Genomic DNA, 19,369 nt, shown 5'->3' with positions numbered 1-19,369 from the left:
TCTGTGGCTTATTTGAGCCTCCATGCAGAACAGTAGGTTGGCCACTTGAAGGTGGACAAGGTATTGTTCTTTTGCAAAACAGGCTGGATGAAAAAAAAAAGACTTTCATGAAGTTTACTTTCTGTTTGTGAAGGCACAATTGAGACCAAAGTGAGAAACAGAGACAGAAAACGGTTTCATTATTTCTTTCTATTTGTCTTTCATCCGCTTCTCTGACCATGATCCCAGTGTCAGGCCCCTGAGGGCCCAGCAATTGTTCCCTGAACCTGGGGGCCTGTTCTTGCTGACCGCTGACAACATGTTGCTGACAGATTGTCCCCTCTGTTCTGGTTTACTACTGTACATTCTCCTGCTTCAGTCAGCATAATAAATGCATCAAAGAACAGTGGAACGGTGCAACAAACAAAGACTCAACCACAGCTGACAGAGTGGACGGCTGGTCCACAGCCAGGGAGAAGTTTGATCCAAAGTCTATAATGATCCTGCATCTGTGTGTGTGTGTCTGCATGTAGGAGACAGAGCACTCAGAGAGCACAAAGAGGGAGAATAAACAGCATGCAGCTCAGAGTGGAACCAGGCAGACGTGTCTGATGAAACGTCTCTCCACACACAGCTTTGATCTCACTCTCATTTAAGTGTGTGTGCGTGCGCGTGTGTGTGTGTATCTTCAGTGACATCCTACTCTGTTCATCTAAGTTTGTGAATGATTCATTTTATAAATTCAGTACTAAAGAAACAGACAGGAGAAATATATATTTGAACAAAGCCTCATCTTTGACACGTTTAAATGTATTTGTCTGTTCCGTGATTATTTATAAAAAGACCAGCTGACAAAACAAGCACCAGGAACATTCACTTCTTCAGTGTTTGTACTGCTGCTTAACATTCACATTCAGGGAATCTTTGACTTTCTTAAGCCTTTTTTTATTGCAAATTATAAGGAGCAGTGAGTTTTTAACATTTCTAGTAAATTTCTACCTGTCCTTGACTAGATTTCTGTCAGTTTGAAACTTGATTCTGGTAATCAAGTTTTAGAAATTATAATTTTTCATTTTTGGTTGGCATTTACCCTTTTTTGTTTTTGCATATTTTAGCAAATAATATGTTACCTTTTCATTTCCTAACTACTTTTTTACTGTTTTAAATGAGAAAACAAGTAATGTTTGTAGAAATGTATGTACTGTAAAACCTGGTGGATTTGGTTATTTCAAACATAACTTTGTTTTGTTTTTGTTTCTTTGACATGTGTATGTTGTTGTTGATGGTTTACCTGAGTCCTTGATGTAGTGAAAGTGACCAGTGCGCAGGTCATCTGAGCTGTGCTCCGTCTGAGGAGAAGAAGAGCCTGGAGAGGGGGGTGACTGAGAGTGACTGGGTTTATCCTTGGCCTCGCTATCAGCTGGATCCTGTGTGTGTAGATCAAGGTAACCCCTGAGGTGCTCCTCCACCAGCTTCAAGCAGTTTACATGTTCTTGGGCCCAAAAGACCTGAGGAGGGAGGAGACAATGGATGGGATTAAAATTAGAGCAAGGAAATTAAAATGTCAAAGAGGATGAGTTGTAAAAGAAAAAGAAATAAGGAAGGAAATAAATCATGTTGCATTCCATCACAAGAAGAGGAGCATACAGAGGTCACCTTCAGGATCACCCCTAAAATTCCTTTCAAACATTACCTAACCTAACCTTCCTTTTCCTGTACAGGACTTACCAGTGGCATTCCCCTTCCCATACACCACCAAAGTGGGCCTGTCTGGGGTTTGGACAACAGATGAGGAATCTGTGAGTCAAAAACTCTTCACACATGGAGCTGCCTGCCTGTTTGCCCGCTGCTCACTAGCTCGCTAGGGTGGGTTATGACTAAAACTAAAAACAGGAAAATTTAGGGGATTTTTTTTCAGGTTTTTGGAAAGAAAGGACGGGAAGAGGGAACTGGAGGGAATTCCAGTGGTTTTGTACAGCACTTGATTAAAATGCCACAAACGCCAATATTTGTGAAGGGGAAATGTATGATTACGTATTAAGTGTTGACTTGCAAATGATGTTTCTGTTAATAGGCACGCAATAAAAAGATTAAGAAAAACAGTCAGCGGGAAAGGGGGAGGGGAGTTGCCACTGACGAAGTCAAGTGGAATAATGCATTAGTAATAATGTGTTCACTTAGTCACATTTTCAGTGCCTTATGTAACTTTTTTTGACAGGAAAAAAGGCACACAATGTATCAGTCACCCTCCCAAAAAGCTTTATAATATTCCACCACTTAACCACCAAATGTGACTCAAATCTGCAGTGGAATTACAGCATCCTGTTCTCACTGTCATCACTTTGGCAGCACAGAGGACAGAAGCCATGGTAGAGCTGAAGAGACCAGCAATTTTAAGAGAAGTGTTAAGAGTGTGATGACCTGTGTCTCTGGATTTCAGCTTATGAATCCTTTAGGGCTTAATTTGGAAACCAGAGTCAGCCAGAACTGAGATAATGTTTTAGTGGACAATAATACCACCTCGTGATTGCAGTCTGCTTTTCAAACTAGACCCTCACTTAGGCCCAAAGGCTTAAGTGTCCTTGAGCAAGACGCTCAATTATATCCAGGTGCAGAGGTGCTGATCTGACCCTGACCTCTCAAACCTGTAGCTACGTTGCTTGATAAATTATAGCTGAATTTGTGTCAGGGCCAAACCTGCAACAGGCCTCCTTTCAGATCAAGCAGCAGTTTAGGGGGGCCGGGCTCAGGTCCTGGGCTACCACTGTGCCGACACCAGCGTGCTTCAAGAGAGGTGCTGCAGGAGAAAGGTCCCAGCAGGAGATGACTTTGGTCCTTCAGCCCAGTTCTCACTAGCAAATCCTGTAGCTTTAGCTGCACAGAGGCAGCCTGAATCATGTCTGTGAAGAGAGAAACAGTAGCAGTGAATGTCATGGACAACACAGATGGAAAAGTGATATCATCAACTTGTTTTTGCAACATAAACCTTTTCCTCACAAGTTACCACCCTATGTTTTTACCTCATTATTTGGGAGACAGCTGAAAACACCTATCTGTGTGCTCAGTCATCATACATTATAAAAATAATGTGGCTTAGTTCATTCCTTAAAAGAAATTAAGTCATGTCACATTGCACTTGCAATAACATTTTGAACAGGTAAAAGCAAAAATACATGCCATCAAATGTTGTATATGAGTTCAGGTGAGGTGAAATCGTTAACTACTTATGCATAACTATTGAGATGATGAGTGTTAGAGATAAGTGATGCATTGCATTGTCAGTTTTTTATCTATATTATTAAGTTAAGTGTTTGCAATACTTATAATACTAATCAAAAATCAGTAACTCTTTACAGTACATTCATATTCTATCATTACACCTGCCAGGAGACACTGAGTTTCTCAGTTGGATCTTACAGCTTAAAACAAGTGCAACATGTACAACCATCTACTGAGCATGTCTCTTTGGAGGTGTTTTGAGGACATTGTTACATCTGGCTGAACCCACAGAGACTCAGATTCAAATAGAGTATTTCTATGATCTGGTTACCTAAAATGTTTAGCAAACTTGAATGAGATGAACAGTGGAAGAAGTGGGAGAGTGCAGCCAAACACCAACTCATCCTGGAGGAACTAAAAGTAGCAAAAACCCCCAGAGTAATAAAATTAAGAAACCTCTGTCCTTTCCATTAAAATAGTAATGTGCCACTGTCATCGCAGGGCTGTCCCAACCTTGTCCATGTGGTCCCATAAATCAGAAGACCCAAACCTCTTCCAAACGTCGTTGACATGGGAGGGTTGATCTGGTCATTTAGAGTCAAAGTTGTGGCAGCCCACTTGGAAACCTCAACCCTGGATGACTAATAACGCCCCGAGAAGCAGCTCTTTAAACAAGCTTTTTAAAGATTCACACTAGACGCTGAAAAAGCAAACAAAGCAGTCTCATGCATTACAAATAGTAACTTCATAAGCCATATCAATAATGTGTGGTTGCTATTGTCCCAAATCTTATGTTCATTATAGAAAATAACAAATCTGTACTGCAAGCAGGCCAGTCAAACACAGGCACAGGCACTGTAACATTTTACTGCTAAAAATTTAATCTCTATAGAAACATGTGTCCTGAAATTCCAAAACAGGAATTTCTGATGTATGTCACATTCACATTAATAATAATGTAGATGTTAAATAACAATGATTAATCAAAGTGGCCCTGTCTAATCAGTGAGCAATTCAGTTTCAAATATAATGTTCATTTAGAATTTAGAATTCTAAATAAATAGAAGCTGAACCAGAGACTGTGGGAAACCCTAACACACTGTACATGATGAAATAAGAACAAGAGCATGTCTTATATAAATGTGGGATAACACTATACTTATGATAGATATTGTTGGTACAAATTGACAATTAGCATTTTCTACTGCTACAGCCCAGTGAAAGCTGTTATGCATTATCTATTGAACTGTGGATATCAGGTTTATTTTATATGGCGAGGACAGCTCAGGGGAAACTCCCACCCTTGCTTGTTAAATTGAGAATCTTTCATTCAAACATGTATAAACTGAGACAAAAAGCACACTGACAACGCAGACACATAATAAAAACAGTAAGTGCGATACATTGTGAGAAGCACATCTAAATGGCTGAAAACATATACATGTCAGCATTCTCTCGTCTCACCACGCGTCATTTAAAGCCCAGCAGACCACAGCATCCTGGTGTTAAAGCCGCCAGCAACAGCAGCAGCCGCTAGGAGCCAACAATCCAAAAATCACCCTAATTGGGAGTGGTTTTAACAAGGGGGAATCCCTCTCTTTCTTCATCCTGGTCGAATCATAAGCACAGGCACATTTCTCCATCATTTTTCTCTCCCTACTTTTGCCATGAACAAGCATATCGCTGGGGCAAAACTCAACTTCCAGTGTTGTGCAGCAATGGTCCAATGACCTCAGACCATTGAGCTGTGATGGACTGGATAACAAGAATGTTCAAGAAGTTCACGGATGAGGCAGGTAACACATTATTTATTACATAAAGTAACATTTGTTCTATTTAACTTCTACAATGGTCTAACATATATTTGAAATAAAAAAGCCAACAAGCTTTTTTTGTTATTTTCCTCTCACTAATAGAAATTGATTAAATGGGAAGAAAGCACTTAGACAATAGCGCCAACTATAGACCTTAACCCTTAGAGTAGGGACGAGCACAAATAGAAACTCAATTGACATTAAAAAAAAAAAAAACTCTGCAATTTCAGGGTCTTGTTTTTTTTACAAACCACTTCAAATATAACAAGTTAATGCATGACAACTGAAAATCAACTTTGATCAAACTCTTTTCAGTTAGAATTTTAACAGATTAACACCTGAACTGTACGTCCAATATAACAGCTGGACAGAAGATATATCCACTTTCTACATATTTCAACAAGCTATGACAGCTGAGAAACAAAGTGGGTGGTGGAAAAGGGTGTATGGAAATCTTCCCTAAAGTGAAATACATCTCCAGCAAACACTTGGGTAAGATTAGATAGGATCTGAGACAGATTTACTGTGTCGGTTTTTGCCTGGCAGCCGTTATCTGACCACTGCCTGGTAGATTTATGCTCCGGGACACACTGGTATCAATTAGTAGAAACCTAAAGGAGTCATTACCTAACTAGCAGAGGCCCCCAAAGACTGTCTGGGATGCTAAGAGTAATAGAAGTAATATACTGTCACTCACCACAGATATACACTATTCACTCACCACAAGACCACTATAGGACACTAGAGGAAACTGGTTTCATAGCAGGGGATGCTGTCAGCCAAAATGGCACTGTGCAGGGAGCTGTGTGTCAGCCAAGCTGTTACAAATACAGCAACTGATGAGTGTTGATGAGTAACATATGGGTTCAATAACAGCTGAAACGCATAAACAAATTACATATGGTAGATGCGTGTTCATTTTTTTTAAATAATTCAACTCCTTGCAGAGTCATATTAGTGTTGATATGGTAAAATAGAGATATCTCACACTGTTTTCACTTTGTACCACTCTGCTACCCAACCTTGATCTTGATGAATCTTGACAAATGACTGGGTTTTAGGTCAACTTGAGGCCACTGAACTCATACAGCTGCAGGCTGAGATTAGTGCAGCAGTTTGTGTGTGTCAAAGAGCCAGAGAAAAATGGCAAAAAATACAGGCAAGAACAGACATATTAAAGAAACAACTAGATTGGCTTTAGGTTTTTTGTACATAGCTGATAATAGAACCGTCAAGCATTTTGCATCATTTAATAGCCTGATAAGACCTGAAACAAAGACTCAATATTGACTGCACGAAGCAAGGTGCACATATGAAACAAATGAATATATCAGAGCCTTTGGTTCACTGTCCACTATTGAAGTAAACAGTAAAAAGGTAGATTAGAGGGATTAAGTAGTTGAGATGGGGAGCAAGGAGTAATCTGTTTTCTAAATTAAATAAATTATAGCCATTTTTCTGTGTTGGTGCTTATGTCTAAGACAAAAGTCCTGAAGTAAACCTGTCCAAGACATTGAGTTTTTTCCAGCTGCTAATATGTCTGTTAAACTTTACTTCTAGTTTATCAGGATATAAACTTTCCTTGCACTTCAGTTGTATGAACCCCATTTTTATTATAAATGTGCTAAATTTTTATATTTTGAAATATATAAAAGGTCAGGTTAGGTCATTATTCATGAGAACATACTAATAGTTTGTCAAGTAAAAAAAAAAGATTGTTCAAACTTTTTTAATGCTTGAAATATGTGTTTTCAATCCATCAGCAGTGATCATCAGCAGTTATTCATCACAGTGGCACGTCTAAGTTTTTCTTTCAGTCCATTCTAGTTAAAAACTCCACCCAGAAAGCTCATGTCTAATGTCATCTCCTCAACAAATGACTAACATTAATGTGATAAAAAAAATATTTATTGGGAGTGTTTGTGTGTCAAATCACAGCAGGGTGTATTTTAAAGTGTAAATCTCTTTCCAATTTGGCTTTGTTCATCCTTAAACTCTGACTTTTGAAAAAAAAAATATCAGCAGATAAATGGAAAAGATGAGCCATCTTTCAGCAGGGTAAACACTCTGACATGAGCATAGCTGGGGAAACAAAATAAAACCTAGGAGAGAGAGAGGAAATATAAATAAATCCAAGGTAGTTTTGACTTTGTTCAGAGAACATGTGTTTTCCTCCGCAATGTGCTAAAGTAAATCACCAACAAAAAGATTTCCACAAAGGCAAAGGACCATGGGGAGAGCTTGAGGTGTGTGTATCTGAGTTAGTGTGTGCGTTGTTGCACAAGTACACTGTATGTGTAAGTGTGCACCAGTACTAGCGTCTGGGCCTGAGCGTGTGCACATGCTCTTGTTCGGAGGAAATCGGGGGCACTCTATGGGCAGTGTGACGGAGAGCTGAGAGATTAGGGAGGGTCTTGTTTCATGGACCTTAAGACATCTGTTCTCTCTCCTGCCCACCTCCCAACCTTTGTCTCATTGAACTATAAATGCCCCCCTACCTTGGGGAGGGGTTGAGTCGTGGACAGGGGCAGGAAAGCAGGGCTTCCACTTGCTTTTCATTAACACAGGATCTGGTAACACACCTCACTGTCAACCTAATCCCCTCTCGCTCCATCTTGTCCCCTGGCAGAGGGGGGGCTTTGCTATGACCAGGTACAGAGTCCCAGATGTTCCATGGATGACGGGTGGAGGAATAAACGTTGGAGCGATGCAGACTGACAGGACCTTAACCCTAGTGCAGCTATGGATGTTCACTAATGAAGACAGGGTGACTGTACAGACACATACCTAAGAGACCGCTGCTACTCGTCACACAGATTAATCACCCTGTCACGCTTCTTTTTGCTTTCTAAAAGTTATTTTTTTTCCAAGCTAGAATTTTCATCTTCTGCTTCTTCTGTTCTTCTTCAACTTATTTTCTGCTGCATTCCCAGTCATTTGGTCCTTAGAGCTTCCTATTTTTCTTCCTGCTCTGTCTTCGTTACCTCCTTGTTTCCTCTCTTTCAAAAGTCCTACCCTTCTTCTCTTACAGCTTCTGCTTCCTCTTATACACTGGCATCATACCGCAGTCTGTTCAGGATGTGGTCCATCAATCTGACACTGACACTGTAAAGCAACAGCACAGCAGCAGTAGTGGTACACAGCGAATGGTAGTAACACTACATTCTCCCGTCTTACATCTTTCATGTACGGCTTCTCCCAGGGGACGTTCACGCTAACTTATTGTGGCAGCTCGAATGCTTAACCTTACAGAATGGGAATTTCAACCTTTATCTTTGTAAAAATTCCAAGGTATCCGTTTTCGAAGGTATGAAGCCAGCTGGAGAGGTCACACTGTTGTGACTGATGGAGGTGCTGCAACTGAGGCTAGGAGTCAGCAGATACATCCATTGTCACCAGTGATCGGTCTGTGTAATTTGAGACACTTTGTCTCCGCTCAATGTCAACAAATCTGGAAGCACTATGTGAAGAAGTCCTGTGGGAAAATGAGCTATAAGTTTACTTAAGTTATCAAGAGAAGAAAAAAATGTATTATTTAACAGAATTAGCTGTAATGACTCATGCAATGAAATACTCCTTCACGCAAATATATTTAGCATTGTGCCACGTAATATTATATCTCTTTATTTGTATTCTTGTCCAAAAGCTTGAACTTAACTAGACAGATAACTATAACAATTTGGGGATTTCTGTGGAGATAACTAAAATATAATTCACAAAAAGCCAAATTTAGCTACACTCTCAGAGTTACCATACTACCATGAAGGTGTCCAGCTGCTGAATAGCAAGTTACAGTAAACTAGAATCCATTAGCAGGGAATATTTCCCAATCAAATCTTTATAATTCTGTAGGTACCGATGGGAAAAATAATTTCCATGTAACTCTCAGTGTTTAACTATGGAATACACCAAAGAACCACTATCATCAGATCTGATCAAAACTGTACGCGTCAAAAGAACCGTAACCATAATTAGGAGGATCATATGAATGGAAAGTGAGTGGGAGGTATTTCCTCTTCATATTGTCTCTGACTTTATTTCTTTTTCCATTGCATCGCACTTACAGCCTCAACTGTGTTTATTGAAGTATGGATGAAAGCTGAAAAGCTGGTGAAAATCAGGGCAGGGCAGGACCGGCCGAGTGTTGTGTCACCGTTCAGTTATGCAGATTTGGGTAAACGAAGTGCAAATTGTTTGAGGTTTTAATTAACATTTTTGACAATCATTTTATCTGAAGTAACCCTATACAACAGCATCTGCAACACAGATGCAGGCACTTAGGGAACCACGTTTTAGTTCCATCCTTGTCCCTCTGCTCCCACAACACAGGGGACATGTTGCTCGGCAGTGCTCAGGCACAAACCATCAACCTGACAAATAATAAATCAGCTTGTTCCATGTCCCTTTTTGTGCATATGGCACTCCACTGTCTTTCAAAGCTCTATTTACATCTGGTGTTCAGTTTGAAGGACATGCCAGAGAACAGTCCAATCTTAAAAACAAACCAACAATTCCAGATGATCTCTTACACTTTGCTGGCTCACAGTGAGCGGCACTGAGATGTTGGAAGCCTCATGATTTGGTTCAGTATTAGCAGATCTGATTGTTATGATGGAAACACTTTTGACGCCTCTGGGTTATATTCAATGTTGATGAGGGCAAGATTTTCTTACTAACACAAAAACAAACACCTTGCTTTCACTCGCACTCAAAGATGAGTGTGTGAACAATTCACACACTTATACCTATGCAATCAAACACACACACACACAGCCCAAATTCCAAGGCTAACACAAACATCTCACTTAACAGTTTACAGACAAACCATGTTTCTGGCAGGTGAACGGTTTTCCCAGTATGTATAAAGTCACATTTTTTGTCCATTTTATTCTGGAAGCAACACTGTTGTACTGTATATTTTCCATTTTCATGGTCGTATTAGAGGGTCTCTGTCTTTAACAACTAGTGAAAAATCTTTTAAAAAAACAACAATTAACATAATAATGATAGAGTAACTGACTACAGTATTGGAAATATTTATACTTTTCTTTAAAAATATAATCTGATATTTAGCCCTTAACAGCCCTTTCTGTATGAAATGTGGCAATACCACCGGCCTACAAGTTACAGAGTTATGATCAGTTTCTTTGGAGCAGTCACTGTAAATATTGTAACATTAAATATGTATGATGATCCGTCTTCTTCAATTTAGCTGCTTTCCTAACAAACCTTAATACGAGGGACTAACCTAAATAAGAGAGGTGGGCACTGGCTATAGCACTAGAGCTTTTGTCCACATCAAACATTAGTTTGGTTATACAAGATAATTAAAAGAAGTAGAACAAATTGCCCTTCACTACATCTTTATTGGACATTTAGGTCTCTGTATAGCTGCACTTCACTTTCAAAGGACCTGGCCTGGTTCCTGCTGGCTCGTACAGTTAGTTAGAGTATCTAGACGAATGACACAATATCCTAAAAAAGTACACATACAGTACTTTGTGTGGTGATTGTGTACTGCGCTGTCCAAAAACTGTTTTTTTTTGTAACATATGTACGATAAAAATCTGTGAAAGGCGGTGAAGTCATTGCAGTTGTTTCCAATGCAGCTCCACCTGTTTTTTTACAAATGATTCTGTGAAACAAGTGGTAATAACTTGAGAAAAAACAGAATATGACGATGAATTACATCAATGGGTTTGATTTTTTTTTACTTTTCACATACTGAGAAAACCTAATGGAGTCATCTAAGGTCCAGATACCTGTTACTTTGTAGTGATACACATTGTTCATTAACTGAGGTCGGAGTATAAGAGGAGGGTGAATGTAAAAAAAACCCTGAAGCTTAAGTAGAGGTAGAGAAAGAGAAAGAGAGAGAGAGAGAGAGAGAGGGAGAGGGGGGGGGAGAGAGAGAGAGAGAAAGAGAGAGAGAGGGGTGTTTTTAAATGACTGGTAAAAGGTAAAATAGCCTAAACTATATTATACTAATATAAACTATTATCTAAACAATATCACTTATTGAATATCTAAGCATATAAATGCCATGATTATAGATGATTAATTATATCATTTATGTCTGACTGGAGAGGTGAATGGCTGTACATTCATTTTGTTACCTGCTTCGGGTTTTGTGGTTCCATTTATAATGTATTTTTGTATTCAACATTTGTCCCTTTAGAAATAATTGACAAAATTAATAAACTTTGGTTGAAGCCAAAAAGGAGACAGGAAGAGCTATTCTCATTTCAAAGGAACTTAATAGTAATTGAAATCTATAAAAATTTAAATCGATTTCTCACTGCTATTTTTTTAGTAACTTCTTCCTAAAGAGTTTAATGTCTACATCCCTACTTTTAGATATTTGTTAATACAAATAATGCCCTGACTAAGGATGGCATGAACAGAACAATAGCTAAACATTTTATGTGAGCCTGTTTGTCAGCTGATGTCATACACTGTCATTTTTTTTGGACCTACCTTCTGTCCTTGGCCATGGTTTTATAGTCAGACTTCCAGTCATGGCTGACACAGACACTGTCACACTGGGCTTCATGGGATGAGCCTCTGTTTCCATGTTGATTACGATCTGAGCAGTATGCAGTGAGATCCTGTGGAAGTATGACGCCAAAACCTGGACATTGCTGGTTAAACCCATTCTTGAGGACTGACCGTGGGGGTCTGAACGGGTGTGCAAGGACCTCGGCATCGACTTTGTTGGCAAAGAATAAGGTGAACAGGAAGTAGATGATGGTTTACTGGATGAATCCCACACATGGTCTGGCAGGACTTTCTGGACATAGGCTTTGGCCTGCTCTAGTTTTGCCAATGTGGGACTGATTTTCAGTGGACGTGATAGTTCTAGGTTCAGCTCAGCTGAGGAAACAAGAAAGAATAAAGAAAGAAAATCAGTTCAATGGGGTAAACAAGAAGCAAAACTGAAGAACATTTTGAAGATTTTCTTCTTTTGTTTATGTATAATGCAGATATTTATATATGCAGTTACAACTTTTTGTTAACACACAGATCTCTGGACTTCTGTTTCTCTGTTTCTTGTTTGTTAAATATTTCTTCTTTTTAGTGCCGACCTGTTTAATCTTGAAACTGAAGCAGGATTTCTTAGACTATGTAAAAGCTACGAAAAACTTTTGAAAAGTCACTGCTGGCTGTGTGTTTGCTCTTGGACACATGGACACAATCCATGTGGGGGCTTTTAAGATGAGTCAGCCGTCATTATCAAACCACACTTGTGTGCATTTAACCCATAAAATAGTACACAGAAACGTGTCCTGAAACAAACTTAGACCTGCTACCTCCTCTTTCAGTGACAGATTATTCACAGTTGATCCAACACACAACTCAAACCAGTGCCATTTATACCACTACAGAGTTATGTAAATAAGGTTTTACTTGGTCATGATTTTTTTCAACATGATCACATGAGTTCAATGTTTCTTCTTCCTAGGTGAGAAGCAGCAGTGAGTAGGTACATGAATGCAGTCAGGCCCAATCTAGTCTTTACCACCACAAGGAGGGGCTGTTTTCAAGTTTAACATGTGTTTTTTGAGGTTCTTTTGTCTGTCTTCATGAAAGGGTAAGATGACATGACATCCATCTTAAGTATAAGCAACACACAACTATGAAAAGTGTTTTTACCCATATTACCCATGTTCTGAATACATCATGACAAATACAATGCAACATAAAGCTACCCACAGAGATGTCTCTTCATTTTTAAAACAATAAATGTGTTAGAAGAAACCAGGTCCTTGAAGGCAACATTAAACCAATGCTACAGCACATCTTTCCCTCATATTTTGAATATTTGTTTTCCTCTACCTGTGCATGTGTACTTAATGCACAAACACTCAGATGATTTATCCCTTGAAACCAGAGGAAGAGAGACACATGCTTGGTCTTTGTCTTTTTGACCAAATATGTGTCTGATTGAGGAAAGGAGCTGGGGAAAAGATAAAACGCAAAGGTGAATTTCCAGTGGCGGAATAAATGCCGTGCATGCAGCTGTTCTTCCAGGTTCCTCTGCTCCCCCTAAATTCTTTCATCCACTCTCCTTCTGTTTCATATAAGCAATCTTTCTGCTTCCTCTCACTTTTTCAGTCCTTTTCTTTTCTTCATTCCCCAAACTCAGCAACTCTTCCCCTCTCTGTAATCACACAAAGCTGTCTCCGATCAGCTACACAGAGCCAGTGCTCAGGCTCGGGCCTTGCTTGGCGCTCTGCATATGTAGTCCTGGTCCTGATTAACAATTGTCCTTCTTTCAGAAGTCCCTTTTTGGTCTTTTTTAGCCCCACAGCCTGACACAGACACTATATCAGAATTCACACCAAGGTAGTTCAGAATGTAAAACACTGATGATTAGTGATTAAATGTTAGAGACAAAACTTTTTATAATCACAAATTTAAATCAGACATTGACTGTTTTATTCCCTCTGGATTTTCATATCCTTGGCAGTAAAAAGAGTCAGTGTCTAGACTAACAAAAAGAAAAAACAAAAACACCTGCAAAATAAAAAATGCTGCAAAAATATAGCAACACATTAAGTAACAAAAAAAGAGTTTTGATGACCTACAAGTAAAAGAACTTGTAAAACATAGACAAGTAAAAAGTGGCTTTGTGCAAAAGGACTTCAAAAGGTTGGTAACACAAAACCAAGACTTGAAAGTAAGGAAATAATTACCAATAATTGAAAAATGTGCTACTTTAACCGACCAGCAGTCACATTTCAAAAGAGGGCTTTTCAAACAGTGGCACACACACCTACGCACAAATGTTTTGATTGGAAAAACCTAAGCTTTACCTGTAGGACTTTCAGAGTATTAAGATTTCAAAAGCTTATGCAAGGAGCAAGTTTGAAGCCTAGAGATAGAGAGGTGGTTGATGTCAATACAGCTTTAATGAACAGGCTGTAATATGAACAGGCTGCGGGTTTCATCGACTGACCCTTCTCAGGTGTCAGCCTCTATTAGTACTGGAGAAAGTGGTAGATCAACATCTGACAAGACACACACTCCAGACACACACACACACACAGAGCAAAGAGGGGGAGATTAAATACGCCTGTTATCCAGGTTTCAAGGTCATACATGACGCCAACCCTTCTTTGAACTGGTGTTGAAGTGTGTATGTGTTTGTGTGTGTGTTTCTGTAAAAATCTACAAAACCTATTCTCGATCTGCTTTTGATTTCTCTAACTGACTCTTTACACTTGACTTTTGACAAAGGGCAGTCTCGTTCAGACACAGGGGGGAAAGACTCTAATAACATACTTTAGGATCTATATGTACGTGCTGCTCTTTGTGTTTGTTCTTGTTCGTCAATTCCTAGAAGGCAACTCTGTAGGAGCCCACTGTCACAAAAAGTAGTCTTAAGCAAATATGGCCTATGACCTGCAACTCTCAGGCCATCTGACTCAGATTAGAGTGGTCCTGGACGGGTTCGGAGGGGCACAAGCTTGTATACAGTAACTGACAACATTTCTACAAACTCATAGCTTGATGGGAACCAGAGAGAAGAGAGAGTAATGGTTCCAATTTGTTCTAGCTAATATATCACCTGCTGCTTCTCTGCAGAGGGCTTGGAGAAGCTCTCATCTCCAAGTGGTAGCAGTTACCTCCAGACATGTTCACTGACCCTGTCCCAGACTGGAACGTAGCATGAAAGATGAGATAAAAAAAAAAAAAAGGGTGCGTGTTTGTGTGTTCACACTGTTCAAAAAGTGTCCTGTTCAAAATAGAAATCTCAGCCTGGACCTACTCAGTATTCAAGCACCAATTGAAGACAGTCTTCAATTGGTGCTTGAACAAGGTTGGGACAGAAGTGTGCACAATACCTTTTCATTTAATTAGATTTTCTGTTGTCTTCTTTAGCACCTGGACATTAATTAATCGAGTTTTAGGTAAATAATTTTTCCCATTCACAACTGTTTATTGTAAAAACTATTAGAACTTCTCAGTACTGATTCTCTGATTCTCATCTTCATTTTTTTGCAGACCTTTTTTTATGTTTGGGCAGCAAAGCTTAAATAAAGATATTGTTTTTTTAAAAAACAAAATATATCATGTCTTAACAAGAGAATGTGCCATTTTAGTTTCTCAGTCAAAACTCCTACAAATATTCAGATCCTACAGGTAATGTTGTCGCATGCCTCCCAGCTGCACACATTTGGTATCTGACTTTTGCACCTCTCATTAAAAAACAAACAAACAATCAAACAAAAAGGCTAAGGACCTATGGATTGACTTTGTCACAAAAATTACGTGTCCAGATGTTTGAGAAAGTTCAGTTTAGTAAAACCACAAAAAATGATGTATGGTTTCCTTTTTACAAGCCACAGCCTGGGGGAGAAATTGATGCAACAATAATGATTGACCTTAGGGAGTGCCTATTGATAATATTTATTACCAAAGACCTTGAATGTTTCACACATTCAGCAGGGGTTTCTGTTCACATCCTTAAGAGTTGACAGGCCTTAAATTATTAGCTATCCTGTCATAAGAACATTTTTAACTTGCTGGTTGAATTAGGCTTCTGTATTAAAACCAGGATCAGAATTTTCCTCATTGTTAGAAAAGAAAACATATTTAGACAAAGATAATAAAAAAAAAAACTGAGGAAAAAAAAATTGAATTTGTTTAACAATGAAAGAACTGTAGACTTCAACATAGTTTTAGATGTTAACATTTATGCCTGTATCATGTAAACACTGACTATCAAAGCAGAATCAGAGGACTGTACATCTACATAGTAAAAAGAAACACATCAGAACTGATGAGAACACTGCATCTGTGCACGTTGCCACTGAACTGCTTTTTGGTCACAGAGCCTAGACTTTGGTTTTTATTTTTTTATACCCAATATTAGCATCTTCCACCATGAATTACTTTCTTATTGAAACAGAAACACTGAATTCTAAATTTTTGTTTGTATCGCCTTTTAGTTTATATAACTTTGATAAAATACTGATTTTGTTTCCTTGCTTCCTTGTTAGAGCATCTTTTGTGAGGTGATTTATTTTCCTGTCAAGAACTTAAAAATGCATCAAGTCAAAATGTCTTCCTCAAATTTGACGGTCTCTAAGTACATTAGTGGGTAGTATGTAATTGTGTGTGATGAGCAGCTGCTGCTTGTGGGTCAATCTATCTAATTTACACTACACATGTTTAAAGTGTTTTCCACTCAGCAACCTTGGGAGGGCAGCTTTGATTGGTCCCGCAGAATAAATGCAGCCGAAATTGCGAGCACATTGCTGTAAACACACGGCCTCATGTCGGTCTGCTCTCTGTTTGCGCCTCACTGAAATAAATCAAATGTGAAGCAGTGTTGAATCAAAGTGGAGCTGCCAGCCATGATACATACACATGGCAGCACAAACAGGCAGTGAGCATGCAAATAAACCGTCTCTGGAAATAAGGCGGGACAGAAAAACAAAATACAGGTTGTTATTTTCCTTCCTAATCTCATCTTCAGTTATCCTTTCTTACCCTTTTTGTTTAATATTTAAAATTGGTTGATCCAAATAAACCTGACTCAGTGGAGGAATTAAATCCCGTATCTCCAGCTTAAGCACTCTGACCAACGATGGTGAAGCTTCATTTAAGATTCATAAACATATCAGAATCAGCACATGTTTATCTTCATGTGCTGTGTAAACAGCAGCAATTAGTGTATTCCATCACTGCACGGACTCTCGTGCGCTTTGTAACTTCTTCCTTTGCTGCTTCATCTCAGAGGAGGATAATAATCTCCATCACAGAGTGATCACACAAAACAACACACAGTTGTGTTTGAATGTGTCACTGTGTGGGTGAAGGCAGACTAGTAGCATGTGTGGTCAGTTCAAGAGATCTCCACCAGGACCTGACCTGGGGCAACCTCACACTGAGACTGGGGATCTGTGTGAGTCACTGAGGGAGGGATGGTGCGTGTGTGTGCGTGTGTGTGTGTGTGTGTGTGTGTCAATGAGTGTGTATCAGGGCTGGGAAAAATGCACAGAGAGGAAAAATGTGAGTGATTATGTGGGAAGTTATCATACAGACAGGGGCAACTCTGCACTTTACTAGTTCAAGGGAAACACATGACTGTAATTGAGTCTATACTTGAACTCCATACCAGACTTAGATATAATCACAACAAAACATATGGCATATAATGATCCAGTAATTAAAAACTGAAGAAATGAAAGAAGTGAAGAAAATTGCATCAAATTAAACAATATCAACCTTGATGACAAACAGTACCTGTGTTTCTGCGACAAAGATCAGGTCAGCATGGCCTCATTACATTTAGCAACATGGCATGTATGTGTGTGTGCATGTATGTGTGTGTGTGTGTGTGTGTGTGTGTATATATATATATATATATATATATACACATACACACACATACACATATATATACGTAAGGTTGTAGATTCATTGTTTTTTATTTGTCATTCTAAGGCTACTGTACAATTATGTGTAGGTCCACTGGTCAGCTTACATGGAGTGCCAAGTGTGCGTGTGTATGGTTTCAGTTTTTACAGAAACCTGTGTTTTGTTGTGTGAATCCATAAGGACAAAAGCCTCAGAGCAGCTGAGCCTCTTCTGTTGACAGCAGGGATGTATGTAGGCGAGGGGTCCAGCCTACAGCTCCTTTTGTATACATGCACGATATGTGTCCGTGATTAGACGCATGTGGAAGGAAGAACAATCTACATGTGAATGTATATCCATTGTTGAACGTCTGTGTGTATGCATCTGGCAACATCTGGCCTGCTGGATTGAGGAAGCTAAACTGTGAAGGATGTTTTGTGCCTACACACACCATGAAACCCTCATGTGAATAAGAAGATTGCACACCGCGGCCCACTCACGCTTTTATTAACTGCAGATCTGTCAGAAGAATATGTCGGCCGCTCCTTGAGGTCGTTGACCTTAGCTTAAAGCTGTTCATATCTACATCATGACTCTCTAAAAATAGATGACCGAACCCTGTACACACTGAAGAGACTTAGGTCTTAAATCCTAACAGCTATCAACAGCCTTTTAATTAAAACTCTCCGAATAGCATCAAAAACTCATTGTGGCACAGAGTAATAATAAATCCATGGTTTGTCTGTTTGTCCAGTGTGTGTGTGCGTGTGTGAGAGGGAGAGAGAGACAGACACAGAGGGAGAGAGAGACAGCTTTCATACTTGCTCTTTTACAGCAGCGAACAATGTGGTGTAATGTGAAACAAATGCTCGATGTCGTCAATGAGCATGTTAGCGTGAGTGTACAAAAGTTGCATGAAGCACGGGGGTGTGTTTGTGTGTGTGCGTGTGGGTATGTTACTCACCTGGTCCATTGAGAAAATCTTTGATCTGGAGGCACAGCAAAGGGGGAGGGATGCCTGTCTTACTGTCCACCTCTGCTGCTACTGTCTGCAGCCAAAACACGTTGTAGTCAAGAGATTCTGGAAGAGTCTTTCCTGGGTCTGGATAAAATTATACAAATTTAAAAGAAAAAAAAGAAAAGAAAGGAGCACATAGAAAGGAGTTAACATGACACACAGTACAATGGTGCTGACATCTAGTCACGTTTAAAAGAACTGTGAGCCTCATTTCTCAAAGTTTATATAAAATGTTGACCAGTCCAAATGTTTTAACTTGTATTTAATTCAGGTTCAAATGACTCTGTGATGAACCGAGGTTTTAATGTGGCTCATTTTAAATAACAAGGGACAGTGAACATGTCAGCATAGTTTTACCTTGACCAAGTGTCCTGATAAATCTGTGAAATGTCTTTAAATGATGTGATGGTAAAGCTATGCCTTTATGTTTAACTATAAGAATGCTAAAACGTTTTACCAGACTTACTTTTACCATGGGCTTCAGCCTCGTTATAAAATTAAAGACCCGCACTTGTCAAACTACTGTAATCTAATTCCCCTCCAACTTACCCAAACATTTGTAGTCTGACGTCACTCCTCTTAAGGCCACATCAAACACAGACAGCTCCATTCTCTGCTTGCGGTGGTGACAGCTGAGAAGAGCAGATGGCTGCATCACCTGAAGATACAACAAAGGTTCCAGCACCTGGTCTCCAGCCCCTCTTCGTCCAGGCTGCCTCACTATAGTCACACCCAGCGCTTGGCGAGCAGAGGAGCGGCTGGGAGTTGGCAGAGTGTTCAGGGAGAGCAGGCTTCCTCTCAGGAGTGGTGACGCTGGCTGGGAAGTATTGCTGTTGAAGATGTCTTCCGCTGTCAGGCCAGCAATGGAATCCTGTCCAGTTGGAGCAGACTCTGGAGTCGGAGAGGCTGAAGTTGGAGGAGACTCGGGCATGACCTCAGGCTGGGTTAGGGCAATCTTTTCCACCTCAAG

At 39.6% G+C, this 19,369-nt stretch overlaps 1 protein-coding gene across 3 annotated transcripts in view; it reads right to left on the bottom strand.

Moving 5' to 3' along the window:
- vps13b (vacuolar protein sorting 13 homolog B) overlaps positions 1–19,369 on the bottom strand; it is a 285,627-nt gene that overhangs the window by 57,631 nt on the left and 208,627 nt on the right. For all 3 annotated transcript variants that reach the window (XM_008323736.3, XM_025061607.1, XM_025061606.1), the window contains 5 exons: positions 18,949–19,363; positions 18,346–18,483; positions 11,490–11,885; positions 2,677–2,879; positions 1,271–1,487 (listed from right to left, as the gene is read on the bottom strand). In XM_008323736.3, coding sequence (XP_008321958.1) covers positions 1,271–1,487; positions 2,677–2,879; positions 11,490–11,885; positions 18,346–18,483; positions 18,949–19,363 — 1,369 coding nt within the window. The remainder of the gene's footprint in view (positions 1–1,270; positions 1,488–2,676; positions 2,880–11,489; positions 11,886–18,345; positions 18,484–18,948; positions 19,364–19,369) is intronic.

Source organism: Cynoglossus semilaevis, chromosome 13 (genome assembly GCF_000523025.1).
Source record: "Cynoglossus semilaevis isolate Cse_v1.0 chromosome 13, Cse_v1.0, whole genome shotgun sequence".
NCBI lineage: Eukaryota > Metazoa > Chordata > Actinopteri > Pleuronectiformes > Cynoglossidae > Cynoglossus > Cynoglossus semilaevis.
This window is presented reverse-complemented; position numbering and strand designations above follow the sequence as displayed.